The sequence below is a fragment of the Pezoporus flaviventris genome, unplaced genomic scaffold (assembly GCF_033815535.1).
Source record: "Pezoporus flaviventris isolate CSIRO_AGI_PZ_B2104156 unplaced genomic scaffold, CSIRO_AGI_Pfla_v1 ptg000530l, whole genome shotgun sequence".
NCBI lineage: Eukaryota > Metazoa > Chordata > Aves > Psittaciformes > Psittacidae > Pezoporus > Pezoporus flaviventris.
Window position 1 is genome coordinate 137,787 of NW_026893077.1, and position 17,820 is coordinate 155,606.

At 61.0% G+C, this 17,820-nt stretch overlaps 2 protein-coding genes across 2 annotated transcripts; one reads left to right on the top strand and one right to left on the bottom strand.

The window, feature by feature from the left end:
- Positions 1-4,730: 4,730 nt before the first annotated feature.
- Positions 4,731-11,661, bottom strand: LOC133263913 (uncharacterized). Its single transcript, XM_061443783.1, has 4 exons — positions 11,495-11,661; positions 10,163-10,483; positions 6,311-6,640; positions 4,731-5,257 (listed from the first exon to the last, which is right to left on the bottom strand). Exons 1-4 carry the CDS (start codon positions 11,550-11,552, stop codon positions 4,731-4,733), a joined length of 1,236 nt encoding a protein of 411 aa, XP_061299767.1. The 5' UTR covers positions 11,553-11,661.
- Positions 11,662-11,807: 146 nt separating this feature from the next.
- On the top strand, positions 11,808-16,138 carry LOC133263914 (natural killer cell receptor 2B4-like). Its single transcript, XM_061443784.1, has 9 exons — positions 11,808-12,119; positions 13,825-14,145; positions 14,215-14,493; positions 14,754-14,867; positions 15,252-15,316; positions 15,417-15,482; positions 15,614-15,679; positions 15,759-15,816; positions 15,906-16,138. Exons 1-9 carry the CDS (start codon positions 12,029-12,031, stop codon positions 16,136-16,138), a joined length of 1,293 nt encoding a protein of 430 aa, XP_061299768.1. The 5' UTR covers positions 11,808-12,028.
- Positions 16,139-17,820: the final 1,682 nt, after the last annotated feature.

Sequence of the window (17,820 nt, forward strand, 5' to 3'; positions counted from 1 at the left end):
CGTACATGTGTGTTGGGGTGCATGCATGTGTGTTCGGACATGTACATGTGTGTTCGGACATGTACATGTGTGTTCGGACACGTACATGTGTGTTGGGGTGCATGCATGTGTGTTCGGACATGTACATGTGTGTTCGGACACGTACATGTGTGCTGGGGTGCATGCATGTGTGTTCGGACATGTACATGTGTGTTCGGACACATACATGTGTGCTGGGGTGCATGCATGTGTGTTCGGACATGTACATGTGTGTTCGGACACGTACATGTGTGTTGGGGTGCATGCATGTGTGTTGGGGTGCGCGCAGGTGTGTTGGGGTTCATACACGTGTGTTGGGGTGTGCACAGGTGTGTTGGGGTACATACACGTGTGTTGGGGTTCATACACGTGTGTTGGGGTGCGCGCAGGTGTGTTGGGGTTCATACACGTGTGTTGGAGTGCATACATGTGTGCAGGTTTCATACATGTGTTGGGGTGCATGCATGTGTGCTGCGGCTCATACCTGGGTGGATCACACGTGTCTTGGGGTGTGTATATGCCTGTCGTATGGGTACATGGGTGCTGGGGTTTACACGTGTGTGTTGGGGTGCGCACCTGCGTGTGTGTGTGTGATTGCTGGGGTGCTTACATCAATGTCGGGGTGTGCATCCACCGGGGTGGGAGGGACCTTAGGGCTCATCCAGCCCCACAGGCAGGGACCCCTTCCACTGGAGCAGGATGCTCCAACCCCTGTGTCCAACCTGGCCTTGAGCACTGCCAGGGATGGGGCAGCCACAGCTTCTCTGGGCACCCTGTGCCAGCGCCTCAGCACCCTCACAGGGAAGAGCTTCTGCCTAAGAGCTCATCTCAGTCTCCCCTCGGGCAGGTTAAAGCCATTCCCCTTGGCCTGTCCCTGCATCCCTTGTCCCAAGCCCCTCTCCAGGTTTCCTGCAGCCCCTTCAGGCACTGGAGCTGCTCTGAGGTCTCCCCTTCAGGAGCCTTCTCTCCTCCATGTGGCAGCAGGGGCTCCACGTTTTCAGCTCTAAAAGGCTCTTCTAGAGCCCCCCCCCCCCCCCCCCCCCGGCCACGGGGAGCACCCCGGGGTGCTGCGCCCTGTCCCAATGGCTATGGGTGTCCCCTGCACCCCAGGGGTGATGCGCGAAGTGGCCCTCAGCTCCCTCCTCTTCCTTGGGGTCTTCCATCCTCCAGCTTTCCTCAGGGACCTGCTGCTCGCAGGGGGAATGCCATGGAATCGGATGGAGCTGGGGACCCCCAAACCCAGCCTGGCCCAGCCCCGAGGGCAGCAGGAGCCATCGTGGTGGCTGCAGGAGCCGAGATGGGTGATGGCAATAAAGAGATGGCTCTGGGGTGACACAGGTTGTGTCCGGATCGGCACGGGATGGGGGGGACATGGGAGGTGTCCATGGGGACAGCGTGGCCCTGCCATTCCCGGGCATTGGCCGACTGTCCCCTTGGCACTGAGGGCTCTCCTGGGATACAGGGAGGAATCTGAGTGGGAGAGGAGATGACGTGGGGAGGAGGATGAAGGAGTTTGTGGAGCAGGGAGGAAGAGGAGAGAGGTCAGGGAGGAGTGGCGGTGGCCGGGAATGTGCTGACGGCAGGGAAGGAAAAGCTGCCACGTTGGCTGCTCGGGAGCACTCCCTGGGATGAGGGGGAGCAGCAGTGCGGGACCCCCATAAGCCCATAGTGGCCTGGGGGGCACACACACACCCCCCCCCCCCCGGTGCCCAGCATCAGGCCCATCACCCTGGCATCGGGGCACATGGAGCAAACCCATCCTCACCGGCTACCCCAGCCCCGGGAGGGGACCCAGCGTGCCCATGGGCTCAGCGGGAGCTGCGGGGGGGGTCCCAGCCCTGTGTGGAGCTGGGAATGGCTCTGGCAGTGGCTGCGTCGGGAGGCAGAGCGGGATCTCCCGCGGTGCGCGGCGGCCCATCGGTGCCAATGATAATAACAATCATCATCATATTTATACGGAGCCTGATGGCTCCGAGCAGCTTCCAGAATCCATTTGGAGGCAGCCGCTCGCTTTCCCTCATTCCCAGCGAGGTGCTGGAGCAGAATGGCCAAGGAAGCTGCTTGTTATCCGGCCCTGATCCGCAGCCGGGGGGCCCCAGGGTGGTGCAGTGCCCCATGGTCCCATGGTGGTGGAGGTGGGATGGAGGGGAAGGGATGGAGGGGAAGGGATAGAGGGGAAGGGATGGAGAAGGGATGAAGGGGAAGGGATGGAGGGGTTGGGACGGAGGGGAAGGGTTGGAGAGGAAGGGATGAAGAGGAAGGGATGGTGGGATTGGGATGGAGAAGGATAGAGGGGAAGGGATGGAGGGGAAGTGATGGAGAAGGGATGCAGGGGAAGGGATGGAGGGGAAGGGATGGAGGGGAAGGGATAGAGGGGTTGGAATGGAGGGGAAGGGATGGAGAAGGGATGAAGGGGAAGGGATGGAGGGGAAGGGATAGAGGGGTTGGGATGGAGGGGAAGGGTTGGAGAGGAAGAGATGGAGAGGAAGGGTTGGAGAGGAAGGGATGAAGAGGAAGGGATGGCGGGATTGGGATGGAGAAGAAGGGTGGAGGGGAAGGGATAGAGGGGAAGTGATGGAGAAGGGATGCAGGGGATGGGATAGTGGAGGGGTTGGGATGGAGGAGAAAGGATGGGGGGGAAGGGATGGTGAGGAAAGGATGGAGAAGGGATGCAGGAGAAGGAATAGTGGAGGGGTTGGGATGGAGGAGAAAGGATGGAGGGGAAGGGATGGTGAGGAAAGGATGGAGAAGGGATGCAGGAGAAGGAATAGCGGAGGGGTTGGGATGGAGGAGAAAGGATGGAGGGGAAGGGATGGTGAGGAAGGGATGGAGGAGAAGGGATGGAGGGGAAGCAATGGAGAAGGGATGGAGGGGATGGGGTTTCACTTCCCGCTTGCCAGGGCACAACACCAGGGAGCACAACAGTAACGTGAGGTGTGTTTTGGCTCCTGAGAAGCTCCTTGGCAAGGAAAAGTGGATGAATCCCCACTGAAATCAGTGGCCAGGCAGGAAAAGTCTGTTCCCAGCCCCATGGGATCTCTCTTTAGGATTCTCATTCCTTCTTCCCTTTGACCAGCACCCGTGGCTCCCACTGGTGCCCCCTCCATCCCTGTGATCCCCTGTGCTCCCAGCTCCTGATGTGCAGCCGAGGGGGATTTGCAGAGAGCTGCAGGAAACTCAATTTCCTATGGAAAAGCAGCTTCTCTTCACTCCGGCCTCCTTCCCCCAGCCAGTAAGTCCTTGGCTGCTTGGAAAGAGATTTCACAAGCGGGTCAAAGTCACAGGGATAAAGGAGACGGGGTGAGAAGGGAGATGGATGCTGTAGGGATGGCGCTGTCCCCAGGGATTCACCTGGTCCAGCCCCATCTAGGAGAGAGGTGCTGGTAAAGCCATCACTGGGGGTTAAACTGCTCTTGTTTACATCATTGTCCCCCTCAACCACCACTCAATTATTAAAGCCACCAGTGGAGCAGGCCAGACGCAGCGGTGATGGGCAAGCGGGACCCAGAGGAGAAGCCAGGGGATCTTCGATGCTGCTGGAGCATCCCCAGCGAGACCCGTCCCCATCCCCTCCATGGGGGCAGATCCCATTGTCCCCCTATGGGTAACTGCAGCACCTCAGTCCCACGTTAACCCCCGTCTCTTGCACACGGGTTTCCCTTCCTCCTGCCTCCCCTCCTCAAATCCAGCATCCGCTGGGAATGGTTTCATGGCACTTCCCCTTCCCATCACCCCGTGAGGTCGAGCCCTGCTTTAACGTACCATTTGAATCAGCTCTGCTCCTGGAGTAAGAGGCAGAGATCCATTGGAAGAAGCTGCAGTTACCATGGGATGGCTACGCCATGACCCTGGGATTGCTGCGGGACCCTGGGATCACTGCAGGACCTCAGGATCACTGCAGGACCCTGGGATCACTGCAGGACGCTGGGATCACTGCGGGACCCTGGGATCACTGCAGGACCCTGGGATCACTTTGGGACCTTGCTGTTGCTGCAGGACCCTGGGATTCTTGCCTGATCCCGGCGTCGTTGTGGGACCCTGGGATCAGTGCAGGGACCCGGGATCACTGCCCGGCTGGAAGGAGGGTACTGAGCATCCCAGGATGGGGACAGCCCCGTGCCCAGTGCTTGGGGCAGACCAGGCTCCATCCCGGCTGGTACCCAGGACAGGGCAGCACCAGGGATGCTCTCAGGATGGGCCATGACAGCGAAGGACACCCTCAGGTGTCCTGTTAGGGCTCTTCTTCCTCACAGTCCGTGTGTTCCCAGGCCTAATTCCTAACTCAACAGCAGGAGCGATGTCCCCAGGAGAGCATTTAGTCGGGAGATTGAATGAGGAATTTACTGCCAGCATTAAGACAGCACCAGATCACTTATTTATGAGAACTTCTTGACAGATCTGCTGCTCAATAATGGATGGCACGCAGCGTTTAGTCAGGGTCACCAGTGAATCATTCACCTCCTATCAACTACAGGAGGGGGTCTGAGTGATGATCTCCCCCACGTTTGGGGCTGGAAATAGGAACCTGATGCTGCCTCCAGTGACGGCGGCGTCCCTGCATCCCCTTGCTTGGTGCTGGGATGGGTTTTGGTGCCAAAGGGCTGGTGGCTTTGGGAGGAAGAAGCGTTGACGCATTTAGAGCAGCTCCTTGTGCAAGAGATGAGGAAGCCGGGTTCACATCACGTCCTCCAGGGGCTCTGAGCAGGGTAACCTCATCTTGCCCTGAATGGGGAAACCGAGGCAGAGGGGACGCTGTTCCCGGGGTCTGGAATCCAGGCTGGTCGCTGCCATGGGGATGGTCCCTGAGGAGTGGTGATGCTGGGGGGCTCAACCCCTGCTAAGACCCCGTTCCCTGCCTTGGTGCCTTTGTCCCTGGTCATGATGTGGACAGCGGCCACCAGCAGCGCCAGCGGCACAAAGACCCCGGCCATGAGATACCCCTTCAGCAGGCAGTAGCGGTCCTGAGCCCCGCAGGACCCTGGATGATGCCTCCCACCCGTGTCCTGCGTCCCAGTGTCCCCAGCACCGGGCTCCGATGCTCCATGGGGATCCACTCTGCTCCCAGTGGGTCCTTTGGTGACACCAGTCCTGGGCACCAATGCTCCATGGGGATCCACTGTGCTCTCAATGGCTCCTTTGGTGTCACCAGCCCCAAGCACTGGTGGTCCATGGGGATCCACTGTGCTCCTGATGGATCCTTTGGTGTCGCCAGTCCCGGGCATCGGCACTGGAGATCCATCTGTGGGCACAGGGCATGGTGTGAGCCATGGGGCTGTGGCAGGGGACAGGGGGCTGCCCTTGGGTACCACCAGGGCTGGTGCAGTGGGTGCCGTGGGTGCAATGGGTGCAATGGGTGCAATGGGTGCAGTGGGTGCAGCAGTCATTGAAAGAGGAAGGGGGATTTCCCCACTGACCACATGCCCATCCTGAGCTCCTCCACACGGCCAAGGGGAAACGCTGAGGGCTGGGTGGGCTCATGAGCAGGGAGCTCGTGTGATGACAGCTCATCCCCTGCTGCAGGCTGGGAGAGAAGTGATGCAGAGCAGCCTGAGGAGGAGGACTTGGGGGTCTTGGTCCATGAGAAGCCTCCCATAACCTGGCTACAGTGGGAGCTGGAGCCCAGAACCCCCCTGTGCTGGGCAGCATCAACAGGAGGTGAGCAGCAGGGCAGGGAGGGGATCCTGCCCCTCTGCTCTGCTCCGCTCTGGGAGACCCCCCTGCAGCACTGGGTGCAGCTCTGGTGTCCTCAGCACAAGGACATGGAGCTGCTGGAGCAAGTGCAGAGGAGGCCACGAGGATGAGCAGGGGCTGGAGCAGCTCCCATAGGAGCCAGGCTGGGAACGTTGGGGCTGCTCAGCCTGGAGAAGAGAAGCTGCGTGGAGAGCTCAGAGCAGCTTCCAGTGTCTGAAGGGGGCTACAAGGATGCTGGAGAGGGGCCTTCATCAGGGACTGGGGCGACAGGACAAGGGGTGATGGGTTCAGACTGGAACAGGGGGGATTTAGGTTGGAGGGTGGGGAAGTTCTTCCCTGTGAGGGTGGTGGGACACTGGAATGGGTTGAATGGAGAAGCTGTGGCTGCCCCATCCCTGGCAGTGTTCAGGGTCTGGTTGGATGGGGCTTGGAGCATCCTGCTCCAGTGGAAGGGGTCCCTCCCTGTGGCAGGGGTTGGAGCTGAATGATCTTAAGACCTTGTCCAACCCAAACCATTCCATGATTCTATGATTCTATGCCTGGGGTGGACCCAACACAAGCCCAGTCCCCTCAACCCTCCTCCCTCCATCCTTGGACTCACCAAGAACCAACAAGGAGTAGCGAAAGGTCTTTGGGTTGGTGGGGTCAGACAAGGTGTCCACGACCACCTCGTAGCTCCCACTGTCCGATGGCTGCAGCGGATTGATCTGCAGCGAGAGGCTGTTGGGGTGGATGAGCAGCCGGTCCTGGAACTCAGGCAGGAAATCAGTGGTGAACATCCTCACCCTGGGCTTGGCCTCAGCAATGTGGGTCCCTTTGGTCCTCCAGGTGACCCGCACGATATCATGGGACAGGAGATGCAGGGCTGGGAAGGACAAGGACTGCCCCTTCAGCCCCTTCAGCAGCTCCACGGCACAGCAGAGACACAGACCTGCAAGGGGATGGTTGGGGTGGGGAGATGGTGAGGGTGGTCTCTGTCTTCTCCCTCCCAAAGCATCCCTAGGGATGGCGCTGTGCAGCTGGGATGCTCCAACCCATCTGCCCCGGCCTCCCAGACCCAAGAGCATCCTTACCCTCGGCTGCCACCAGCAGCACACAGTAGACAAGCGAGGTCCCAGCTCCAGCCATGTCCCCTCCGCATGTGTGGGGCTGAGCAGATGCTGCTGTCCCCGACCCATGGAGATGAGTCCCACGGCGGCAGGAAACCCCCCGGCAGGGCTGGCAGAGGGGATTGCACAAGGTTTATCACCAGGATGGCCGCCGGTGCGTGCTGGTGGGTGAGGGAAGTGGTGGCTGGTGGTGGGACGGGCCCCATGGGGGAAGTGGTGGCAGCTGGTGCGTGACAGGACGTGCTGAGGAAGAAGAGGAAGGGGCAGCTCCCACTGTCCCTGCCCATGGCTTTAGATGAGCTTTAAGGTCCCTTCCAAGCCAAATCAGTCCAGGATTCCCTGGTTCTGTCTTGTGGAGATGATGAATATCCCAATGGAGGTGGTGGGACCAGCAGCTGGGGGTTCAGATCTCACTTGCTGGGTGGGACTGAGATGCTGGGTGGGCAGAGATGGTGCCAGTGTCCTTCCCCTGGGCATCCCAGCACTTTTCCCGTTGGGAACAGAGACCCGGAATTCCCAGGACAGGGGAATTTTCTGTGGGGAGGTTCAGTCCCTCTCCAAGATGCTCTTGGTGGGAACCTACAGGACCCATCCTCCATCCCTATTCCATCCCAAAGAGAAGCTTCCCATCCACTTACTGCTTCCCCCAAGGGATTTGGAACCAAGGCACAGCTCCAGGGCTCAGCTCCTGCGGGATGGGTGCTGGGGTGGTGGTGGTTAAGGGACCCCAGCCAAGGGCCGGGCTGAGCCCCCCCATTGCCCGACCCATCGCGGGTGCCGCGGAGCGCGGTCGGGTGCTGCCACCTCTCGGGCAGAGCCGCTCTCCGGCCTGGGAGAGCATTTTGGGTTCAATTGAGGTGATTTTGAGCTCTCCATAGTTGAGGTTTTTCCTCCTCCCATGCTTGAGGTGCAGGCGGGAGGCCACGGGGATGGGCTGCGAGAGAAAAGCACTCACAAAGGTGCCTGTTTGCGGGGGGGGGGGGGGGCTCGGAAGGGTCCCCCCCGGGGTCCCCAGTGGTGTTATCCAGGTGAAAACCCCGTCGGGGATGACCACCCCCTTCCCACTCCCACCTGCACATCCCAAACCGTGGTTTGGCCGCACCGGCCGCATTCCCGAGCACCGCAGGGATTCCAGAGGTGGGGAAGCAGCCTCGGCACAGCCCCGTGACCCCCCCCCCCCAGCCGCCCTGTGCTTCTCCCGGAGCAAGTTTTGCTGGCAGGGGGATGAGGACCCGCGGATGATGCGCTGCATAAGAACACCCTCTGCAATGCGGTGCTTGCGGGAGGCAGCGTCTCCCCGTCCTCCTCAACGCTGCCTGCGCGATGTGCTAACGCTTCCCTTTCATTCCTGTCTCCCTTTCTTGTTTCCCAGCCTCTCCTGCGGATCCAGCTCCCTGGGCACAGCTCTCCCAGCCCGGGGAAGGTCTCCGGGAGGGAAATTGCTCCCTGCATGGGGAATGGAGCCTGGACAAAAGCTCTGATTCATCGGCTCAGCCCCGTCTCCGGCGCCGAGGTTCCAGCCTTGCAAGATGCTGCTTTTCCCTTTGTAGCCTTAATTAGGTTTTTGCTCGTCTGCCTGCGAGGGGGAGGAAGGGGCTGTGGAATCCAGAGGGAAAAGCTGACGGAGCTGTTCCAGCCGCCTCCATCCAGGCTTGTGATGGGGGTCAGGCCGTGCCTCAGTTTCCCCCACTGATGGCCCTGAAGCACTTGGTTGCAGATGGGTGATGGAGCAGGACCCATCGGCTTGTGCATCCCTTGGGCACACAGAAGGTTTCAATCTAGCAGGAAACCCGCAGGGCTGATCCCATCCCTCTCTGTTCCCAGTGCCGTGGCCTTTTCCCAAGATTTTTACTGGGAATCTGCCCCTTCCCCACCCGTTGGACCAGTTTTCCCATAGAACCAGCCAACGGCCCCTGCTGGGGGTGGCTGTTCTGCAAGTGGGGTCCCCATCTCCTCCCAGGCAGCACCCAGTTCCCAGCCACAGTTTTCCTGCCGACATCCAACCTGGGAATGGCTCAGGACCGCCTCAGAGGCAATGAGCTTACCATAAGGAGATTAGCAGGGCGGATCGGAGGGCAGAAGCAGACGGCGGCACGATGGGATTAGAGGCCACCAGCATCCCATCGTGTCTCTTGCTCTCTTCCAGCAGCACTGCGGTGATGCTGCTGGGCAGGGGACAGTGTGGGGACAGGGGACACCGAGCCCCAGCAGGGCTGTGCTGGGTTTGTCCGTCCCTGATGTCCCAGGAAAAGCCTGGCTCATAGGAAAAGCACTCTCAGGATGAGCTCATGGACATCTCGCACTGATCTAAGGAGGTGGCATCTGTTGGCTGGGGCTGGATAAGGGACGAGCAAACTGTTGCTGTGCACAGATAACACGATGCTCCTTCTGCCTCGTGCTCCAAAGGAAGAGTTGGGGTATTTGGGAGAGGGAAGAAACCTCTGCAGTGAGAGGGTGACATTCCAAGGTGCATTAACACAGGCTGGGTCCCCACATCCCAATCCCATCACAGGGTGGCTCCATCCCAGCCCGGGGGGTCTGGCAGGATGGAGGGTGGTGGAGCCTGTCCCTGCTTGCCCAAAACCCAAGGGAGAAGCCCAGCCTGAGGTGGTTGGAGGAGAGCATCATCAACCCTTGGCCTGTTTGTTGTGTCCTCACCGTAAAACAGCCCGGAACTTGTCCAAGAACCCAAAATACAGAACATCACGGGAAGAAAGAGTGTATTTGTCCTTAATCTATGCTCAAGCGGGTTAACAGCTCTCCATGGCTTAAAGCAGCTCATTTCTTGAGGTGTTCGAGGCTGGAGCTGATGCATAAAGTGGAGCAGGGGCTGGTGACTGCTTTGCAGGCTCCCACTTTGTGGGGATCCTACCCAGCACACAAAGAGCCAGGGACACGGCAGGGAAGGGATCCCTGCGGCCGGATGAGGACGTGCGTGATGGCCACGGTTGCGCAGCACCAGCAGAAAGAGCAGCCCCCTCTCTCTGCAGTCGTACATCGGAGCGCCTGCAGAGAGAGAAACGTTCACGTTAACGATCCTGGATTCATGGAATGCTTTGGGATGGAAGGGACCTTAAAGCTCATCTAAAGGCACGGGCAGGGGCACCTTCCACTGGAGCAGGGTGCTCAGCACACGATGGGGTCGGCATCCCCGCTGCAGGACCAGCTGCAGGAGACGGGGCCGGCGCCGGGCGCCGTGCAGAGCAGCGAGAGGTTGCACCAGCCCCGCGCCTCGGGCAGGACGAGGCTCTCCACATGGGGCGGCCCAAGGGGCTCTGCGGGGATGGACGCGCTCAGAGGGGAGCGGGCACGCGGGGCGCAGCGGCTGAGAGCCGGACACTCACCCCACACCGACACGCGGAAGCACCGCGGGCTGACACCGCCGCCTGCCTGCTCAAACTCGGCCTCGTAGAGCCCCGCGTCTGCCGCGAGAACCGGGCTGATCCGCAGGGAAAGGGGCTCCTCCTGGAAAACTGCTCTCCCGCAGAAAGGGCTCTTGCACACGGTGGTGCCGTTGCTCCTCTCAGCCACCAGGATCACCTGGTAGGACCCTGCGTCCACCCCCGTTCTCCACTTGACTCTTGACCATTCCCCCAGGGGTTTCTTTGGCAGCAGCTCCAGCGCTCCGTTGGCAGGCACGGCTTGCTCCTCACACTGCACGGGTCCTAAAGCAGAGAGGGTTGAGCCCGTCCCCATCCCCACCTCAGGCTTCCCCTTCCTCTGCCCATCCCAGGCTCCTTGTGCCTGCCCGCACCCTGCTCCTGCAGCACCCTTTGCCCTGCCCTCACCAGGGCCGGTTGCACCCCCTCTGACCACGGCATCTGCTCCTTCCTTTGTCCCCCAGCTCCTTCCTCGCAGATCCAGCCTGGGAAGCAGCAGGAACGTTGCCTGCTGGACCCTTTCTCTCATGAGCCTCTGTGCTCGCAGCCCCGCATGTCAACAGCTCTGGCATGAGGCAAGATACAAAAAAACCCTAAATGAAATGAACGCCCCAGAACATCCTAAAGCAGAGGAGGGTGAGCAAGGGACTGGGAGATGCTGTGTGTCCGGGGAGGGGGCACAGCCCCGCTTTGCCCATCGCCATGATCTGGGGCTCACAGCCTCTCACATCCTCTGCCTTCAGCCCTGCCATGGGGGAGGCCAAGCAGAGGCTGGGAAACCACTTTCAGTTCCTCCTTTGCACCCTGTGCCTGCACTTTACCTTCTACTGAGAAGGAGGCACGGTGCCCCGTGGGGGTATTTTCTCCCTATATATATTTATCATTTAAGGCTCATAGAGAGGGAATCCCATTTCCAAAGGCCTGCCCTGGGCCTCCTCCTACAAGCCAAACCCTCATGAGCAGAGCGTTGCTTTTCCTAGGTGTGCAATACTTGAAAGAAAATAAGGCCACGTTTTAACCAGAATTCCTTCTTCCTGCCCCAATTGAAGCCTTAATGAGCTTTTCAGCCCTTCCAAAAGGCCTTTTCCCTTCCAGCTCCTATCTGTAGGGTTTGATTTCTCACCCAAGAGCCCAAGTGACTGCTCTGACCCCATGATGAGCCATTCACTTGCAAGCAGCAGGAGAAATAAAGCCCAGCCAGCCCCAAGAGCAGGCTCCCAAGGCACTTCCCAGCCTCACAGGGGTGCAGAGGCTGGACACAACTCACTGCATCTCCTGCGGCAGGGCCACACTTACCTTGGGCTCCACAGGGGAGGAAGAGGGGGACGAAGAGGAGGAGGGTGCGATGCTCCATGGCTACCCCAGGGAAAGGTGAGAATCGGGGCCCTGGCTCTGCATCCGTTGCCCCTCACATCTACTGGCTCCCGCATCCCCAGTGGCAGGGCTCCTTGCACTGGGCTCTGCTCCTCGATGGGCTGCACCCTGCTGCTGTGGCCTGCGGTCAGGGTGTAGGACCCGTCCGAACGTTACAAACTGTTTCTCTTCCCGAAGTGAGCCTCAAAGAGAAAGCACCCCCCCCCCCCCCCCCCCGAACCCCCCCTTCCTCTGAGGTTTGCAGCCTCCGAGCCCTGCAGCCGCGCTCGCAGCGTGACCGCGGGGAGCCGGGACCCTGACCCCCCCCTCCGAGGGCTGGGCTGGGGGGAGCAGCGCAAGGGCATCACCCGGAGGTGGAGGGCGCGGAGGAACCGTGGGGAGAGGAAGCTGCCTCAGGACGGAGCCGGCTCCGGGGGTGGGGGGGATTCACATCGGCTGCTGCGGAGCCGTCCCGAGATGCCCCAACACGGCGGGCCCATGGGTGGGGGTCCCCGGTGCGCGCTGGCGCTGCTGGTCCTGGCCCCGATGGTCACTGCCGGGGACCGAGGTGAGGAGGGGGCGCGGTGCTGGGCTGGGTGGGAGGTGGGGGCTCGCTTTGGGTGCAGGGGGAGCTGGTGGCGCTGAGCACAGGATGGGTGCAGGCATGGGGAGCTCTGGCTGCCGCCTGCACAAGGGATGGGTGCCGGCGGTGGTTGTGCCGCTCAGCCCGGGGTCCCTGCGGAGACAGAGGGGGTCTGGGTGGGAAGGTTTGGGCTGCTCCCTGTGTCCCATCCTGCCCGCAGCACACAGAGCCGGTTCCCTCCGCAGCCAGCGCAGCTGCACTTGGGGCTCATCCAAAAGAAGTCACTTCCCTGTCGGAGCAGCACCCATGACCCGAGCCCAGACGTGGCTTTTCCTGTACCCAGAAATGCAGCTCCAGTGCCTAAAGGGGCGCCAGGGAACCTGGAGAGGGGCTTGGAACAAGGGATGGAGGGACTGGACAAGGGGAATGGCTTGAACCTGCCCGAGGGGACACTGAGATGAGCTTTGAGGCAGAAGCTCTTCTCTGGGAGGGTGCTGAGGCGCTGGCACAGGGTGCCCAGAGAAGCTGTGGCTGCCCCATCCCTGGCAGTGCTCAAGGCCAGGGGCTTGGAGCATCCTGCTCTGGTGGAAGGGGTCCCTGCCTGTGGGGCTGGATGAGCCCTAAGGTCCCTCCCAGCCATTCCAGGATTCAAGTCCCGGGTGCTCCCACTGCTCAGAGCTGCACCAGGTGGGTGCTGCAGAGCCTGCAGCAGCCGGGGCTCAGCTGAGCTGCAGAACCTGCCCGCAGCAGGGTTAAAGCACACAGCGTGGTTAGACCTGTGGAGCACTGACCCTGCAGCGTCTCACTCCCACCTCCGGGCTGCATTTCCCCTGCTCTGCACGCTCACTGCTCCAGCACCACGGGCTGAGGGCAGGAAGGTGCCCTCCCACCTGTCTCGCAGCCTGCAAAGTTGTAGTATGCAATGGTCCTGGTGTCATGGAGGCTCTTAATACCTGGTATGGTGGGGGGGGGGTCCCCTTTGTCACCAACTGCAGGTCCTGGTGGGAACTGATCAAGAGTGGCTGCTCCTGAGCCTGCTCCTTCCTTTCCCCAGGGAGGATGCTTCTGTGTTTGACTGCTCCAGCCCCTGGTATCCCTGGATCTGGTGGGCACAGGGATGTCCCACCTGCACCCTGGGGCTGGTGGGGGCAGACATCCTCCTGCCTGTGCCTTTGCAACGCTGGAGCTGCTGGGGGTCTCCTGGCCATGCTCGCAGTGTTCACCCTGAGCATGGAGCCAAAACCCCGCCTTAGGGCTGTTTGGGCTGAAGCCAAACCCCTGGCGGCTGATGCTTGGCTCCATGTATGTGCTGCAGCCCCAGCGCTGCTCTGACCGCAAGAAGGAAGCCACAAGGCTCTGGGGTGTTTGCTCGTTTCATTTAGGGGCTTTTTGTACCTTGCCTCATGCCAGAGCTGTTGACATGCGGGGCTGCGAGCACAGAGACTCATGAGAGAAAGGGTCCAGCAGGCAACGTTCCTGCTGCTTCCCAGGCTGGATCTGCGAGGAAGGAGTTGGGGGACAAAGGAAGGAGCAGATGCCGTGGTCAGAGGGGGTGCAACCGGCCCTGGTGAGGGCAGGGCAAAGGGTGCTGCAGGAGCAGGGTGCGGGCAGGCACAAGGAGCCTGGGATGGGCAGAGGAAGGGGAAGCCTGAGGTGGGGATGGGGACGGGCTCAACCCTCTCTGCTTTAGGACCCGTGCAGTGTGAGGAGCAAGCCGTGCCTGCCAACGGAGCGCTGGAGCTGCTGCCAAAGAAACCCCTGGGGGAATGGTCAAGAGTCAAGTGGAGAACGGGGGTGGACGCAGGGTCCTACCAGGTGATCCTGGTGGCTGAGAGGAGCAACGGCACCACCGTGTGCAAGAGCCCTTTCTGCGGGAGAGCAGTTTTCCAGGAGGAGCCCCTTTCCCTGCGGATCAGCCCGGTTCTCGCGGCAGACGCGGGGCTCTACGAGGCCGAGTTTGAGCAGGCAGGCGGCGGTGTCAGCCCGCGGTGCTTCCGCGTGTCGGTGTGGGGTGAGTGTCCGGCTCTCAGCCGCTGCGCCCCGCGTGCCCGCTCCCCTCTGAGCGCGTCCATCCCCGCAGAGCCCCTTGGGCCGCCCCATGTGGAGAGCCTCGTCCTGCCCGAGGCGCGGGGCTGGTGCAACCTCTCGCTGCTCTGCACGGCGCCCGGCGCCGGCCCCGTCTCCTACAGCTGGTCCTGCAGCGGGGATGCGGCGGGCGCGCTGGAGCCTGGGCCCCGGCTGCACCTGCGGCTCCGCGGGGATGCCGACCCCATCGTGTGCTGCTGCAACGTGAGCAACCCGGTGAGCTGGAGCTCGGCCAACGCCAACATCTCGGCAGCCTGTGGCGCCGCGGTCGCCGGTAACTCATCCTCAGCTCCGGGCAGTCAGGGGTTAAGGGGTGCGCAGCCCCCTCTTGGAGCCGCTCTGGGTCCCAAGAGCACATCCCGCTGGTGCCAGGAAGCCACTTCCCCTCCTGGGGGTGGAAGCACGGCACCGGCTGTGGGTGATGTACCCGCGCTGCGGTTTCCTGGCCGGGTCTGTCCTCGGCGGTGATGGAGACTGTTTAGAAACGGTTGAGGCTCATCAGAGATTTCTCCTTCTCCTCTTCTTCTCCCCCAGGGCTTTCCAGCATCGCTCTAGGCTGGGCAGTGGCTGCGCTGGTCCTGGCCGTCGCCATAGCCCTTGTCATCACCTGCTACTGGCAGAGGAAACGCCGAAAGGATCCCCCAGAAGGTTTGTCCCTGTGCTTGTGGCACGGACAGATGTGGGGCCGGGCAGCTCCTGGATGCTGTCCTGGATGCTCCTCATGCTCTCTCCGTGCTGGCCCCGGGGCTCTTCCTCCTCCTGAGGCTAAGGGATAAGCCACTGGGTGCTGCCAGAGCCACAAAGCCTTCACCCATCCCTGACAACGGAGGGTGCCCTGGGCTGATGCGTGGGTGAAGCATCCCAGCAGCCCGGACCCGGAGGCCTCATCCCATGGGTCTGGAGGATGGTTTGGGTCTGGATATGCACTTCATTCCAAGCTGCAGCATCCTTCTCCTGCCCATTGAGGGCTGCCGCCCCCAAACGGGGTCTGTAACCCCCAGTGTCTCACTCTGACCCCTTCCACCTCCCCAGGACACATCGAGCAGACACTCACCGTCTACGAGGAGGTGGGAACAGCCCAAACAGGCCGAGACCAAGTGAGTGCTGGGGGGGGGGGGGCCTGGGGGTCCCCTCCTGGAGGGACGGGACCTCTGCTTGGGCATCCCTTTAACCAGCCTGGGTCGCTTTCACCCTCAGAGCACAACAAGGAATGAGGCCACATCGGGAGAAAACACCATCTATGCCGTCATCTGCAAAGCACAGGTAGGGCCAGGCCTGTGCTGGGGGGGCTCGAGCTGCCCATGGGCTCGATTCCTTCACCTCCACCTCAGAGTCCACCCCTTTTTGCCCAAACTTTGCTGTTCTTTGTGCATTTGGATGGTTCCTCCCTGCAGGGCCCCAGTCTCCCTCAGGAGCCCGAAAGCAGAACCATTTACTCCAGTGTCCAGCCCACCAGGAAGGTGAGGTTGTCCCAAGCCCATCACCAGGGTGCTGGGTTCATCCTGCTCTGCCTAATGGATGCTCTGCTCTGCTCCACAGTCTCCATCTCTCAGGAGGAAGAGGCTGGACCCAGCTTTGATTCCACTGCTATGCAGAGGTAAAGGGCACCGGACATGGGAAGATGAGCATTGAGCTCATCACTTCTTTGGGGCTGGGGGGGGGCTAAACCCAACCATGTCCTTGCAGGTTACGGGGTGCCCCAGACGCCCCCATCACAGATCGTGCCCCCCAGCTCCTACCAGCCACCACCTCTCCTAGAGCCCCAGCAGGACCATCCCTTCCCCAATGGGCTCCTCTTGGAGCACCCAGCACCCCCAGCACCCACCAGGATCCCACCCAGCAAAGCCAGGAGCTCCCTTGGGATGGAACCAGTCCAACAAGGGTTCAAACCCCAGCTGTGCCTCGGGAGGCTCTTGTGACGGGAAGACTCGGTGATGGGAACCTGTCTTTGGAGGAGATGGAAGTGAAATTGGGCTGATGGGGTTATGGGGAAGGGGATAGACGTGGTGTACGTGTGTTTAGCTCCAGCATGTGATCGCGTGGGGTTTTGGGCCTTGGCAGGTCTGAAACACCTCAGGAGTGCATTTTTAGGTGTCGATACAAGCTGAGCTGCATGAGGCAATGGTGGTGCTTGTTTAATTAGCTTTAATAGCTATTTATAGCCCCAGATGTACCTTGGCACAGAGAGGAAGTGGGAATGCCTTGTTTGTGACTCAGAAGTGATCGGAAGCCGGTGTGCAGAGGAGCACTGCAGAGCTGCAGTGAGCTGGGCAGGGAGGGGTGGTCCTCAGCACCAGTCCCTGCACTAGGCATGGCTCAGGCTGCCCCACAGCGAGCTCAGACTGGGGACCCTGCCCTGTCCCTTCCCATGGTCCATCCTAAGCTATCCCGTGCTCCTACGTGAGTGGTCCTGGGAGCAGGAGGTGGAGGAAGAGGGGCTCCGGTTCCAAAGCTCTTCCTAAAGGCAACTTCAAGGGATGAAAACGCAACGGGGCACTTTGATGGAAGCAGCGCCCCTGCTCAGGCGTGATGGAGGGCATGCAAACCCTCCAGTGCGGGCACTGGGGATGGGGTCACATCCTCGTGGCTGAAGCAAGAGCCTCATCTCATTCCCTTTATATCCCCAAACGCCGGTTCCCCATGCTCGGGTGAGCAGAAGCAGCTGAAGGCGACAGCGGGAGCCTGGGGGCTGCTGCCTCCCCAGCACGGCTCCACCGCCGAGCTCTAATTCATGCTAATGACCTGCTTTTGCATAGGGAGATAATTTGCAGCTCCCTGCAAGCGCTGAGGCAGCACTTCGCTTCCTGCCAGGGAAGTTGCCTTCCCATCGCTGCGCTGGAGCGGGATGCGGGATCGGCTCGGTGCCGGAGCAGCATCCTTGCGTGGCTGCCGTCGCGCTCGCGCTGACATCCCCTGGGGTGACCCTGGATCTGCTTCCCCATGGATGGGGGCTACTGAAGATGAAGTTAAACTGGGTCAGGGCCCAGCGGGTGCTGCCATTGCCCTTTGTTCCTGGTAGCGTCGGTCCCGGTGCTCCGTGCTCGCGGTGGGATGGGGAGTGGGAAGATGCCAACGGCCATGGGGGCTCTGCCGCTCCCTGCACCCCTGGGCTGGTGCGGAACAAAGGAGGGATTCAGGCCTTCATTGAGTCTTTTGCTTGAGGCACCTGCCCTGGTCGAGGCCAGCAGCAGGGTACTGGGGCTGCAGCACATGCTGTAGCATCCACAAATCCTCCTTCCCATCATCCCCTTCCCACCTGCACCGGCTGAAGTGGGGTCACAGGGATGCCCCAAACTGGTGCTGGTGATCCCTGCTCAGGGGAGGTTTTCAGCTCAAGTTTTCATTGTGCACATGGGATTCATCCCAGTGCTGCAGGAAACCTGGAGAGGGGCTTGGGACAAGGGATGCAGGGACAGGAAAAGGGAATGGCTTTAACCTGCCCAAGGGGAGACTGAGATGAGCTCTTAGGCAGAAGCTCTTCCCTGGGAGGGTGCTGAGGCGCTGGCACAGGGTGCCCAGAGAAGCTGTGGCTGCCCCATCCCTGGCAGTGCTCAAGGCCAGGTTGGACACAGGGGGTTGGGGCATCCTGCTCCAGTGGAAG

Excerpts from the sequence above, each read along its gene's own strand:
- LOC133263913 (XM_061443783.1), bottom strand. The coding sequence starts at position 11,552 with ATGGAGCATCGCACCCTCCTCCTCTTCGTCCCCCTCTTCCTCCCCTGT. Across the intron at positions 6,641-10,162 it reads CTTCCGCGTGTCGGTGTGGG|GTCTGTGTCTCTGCTGTGCC; the intron begins GTGAGTGTCCGG and ends ATCCCCTTGCAG. Across the intron at positions 5,258-6,310 it reads CTACTCCTTGTTGGTTCTTG|ATGGATCTCCAGTGCCGATG; the intron begins GTGAGTCCAAGG and ends CTGTGCCCACAG.
- LOC133263914 (XM_061443784.1), top strand. The coding sequence starts at position 12,029 with ATGCCCCAACACGGCGGGCCCATGGGTGGGGGTCCCCGGTGCGCGCTG. Across the intron at positions 14,146-14,214 it reads CTTCCGCGTGTCGGTGTGGG|AGCCCCTTGGGCCGCCCCAT; the intron begins GTGAGTGTCCGG and ends CCATCCCCGCAG. Across the intron at positions 15,680-15,758 it reads GTGTCCAGCCCACCAGGAAG|TCTCCATCTCTCAGGAGGAA; the intron begins GTGAGGTTGTCC and ends TCTGCTCCACAG.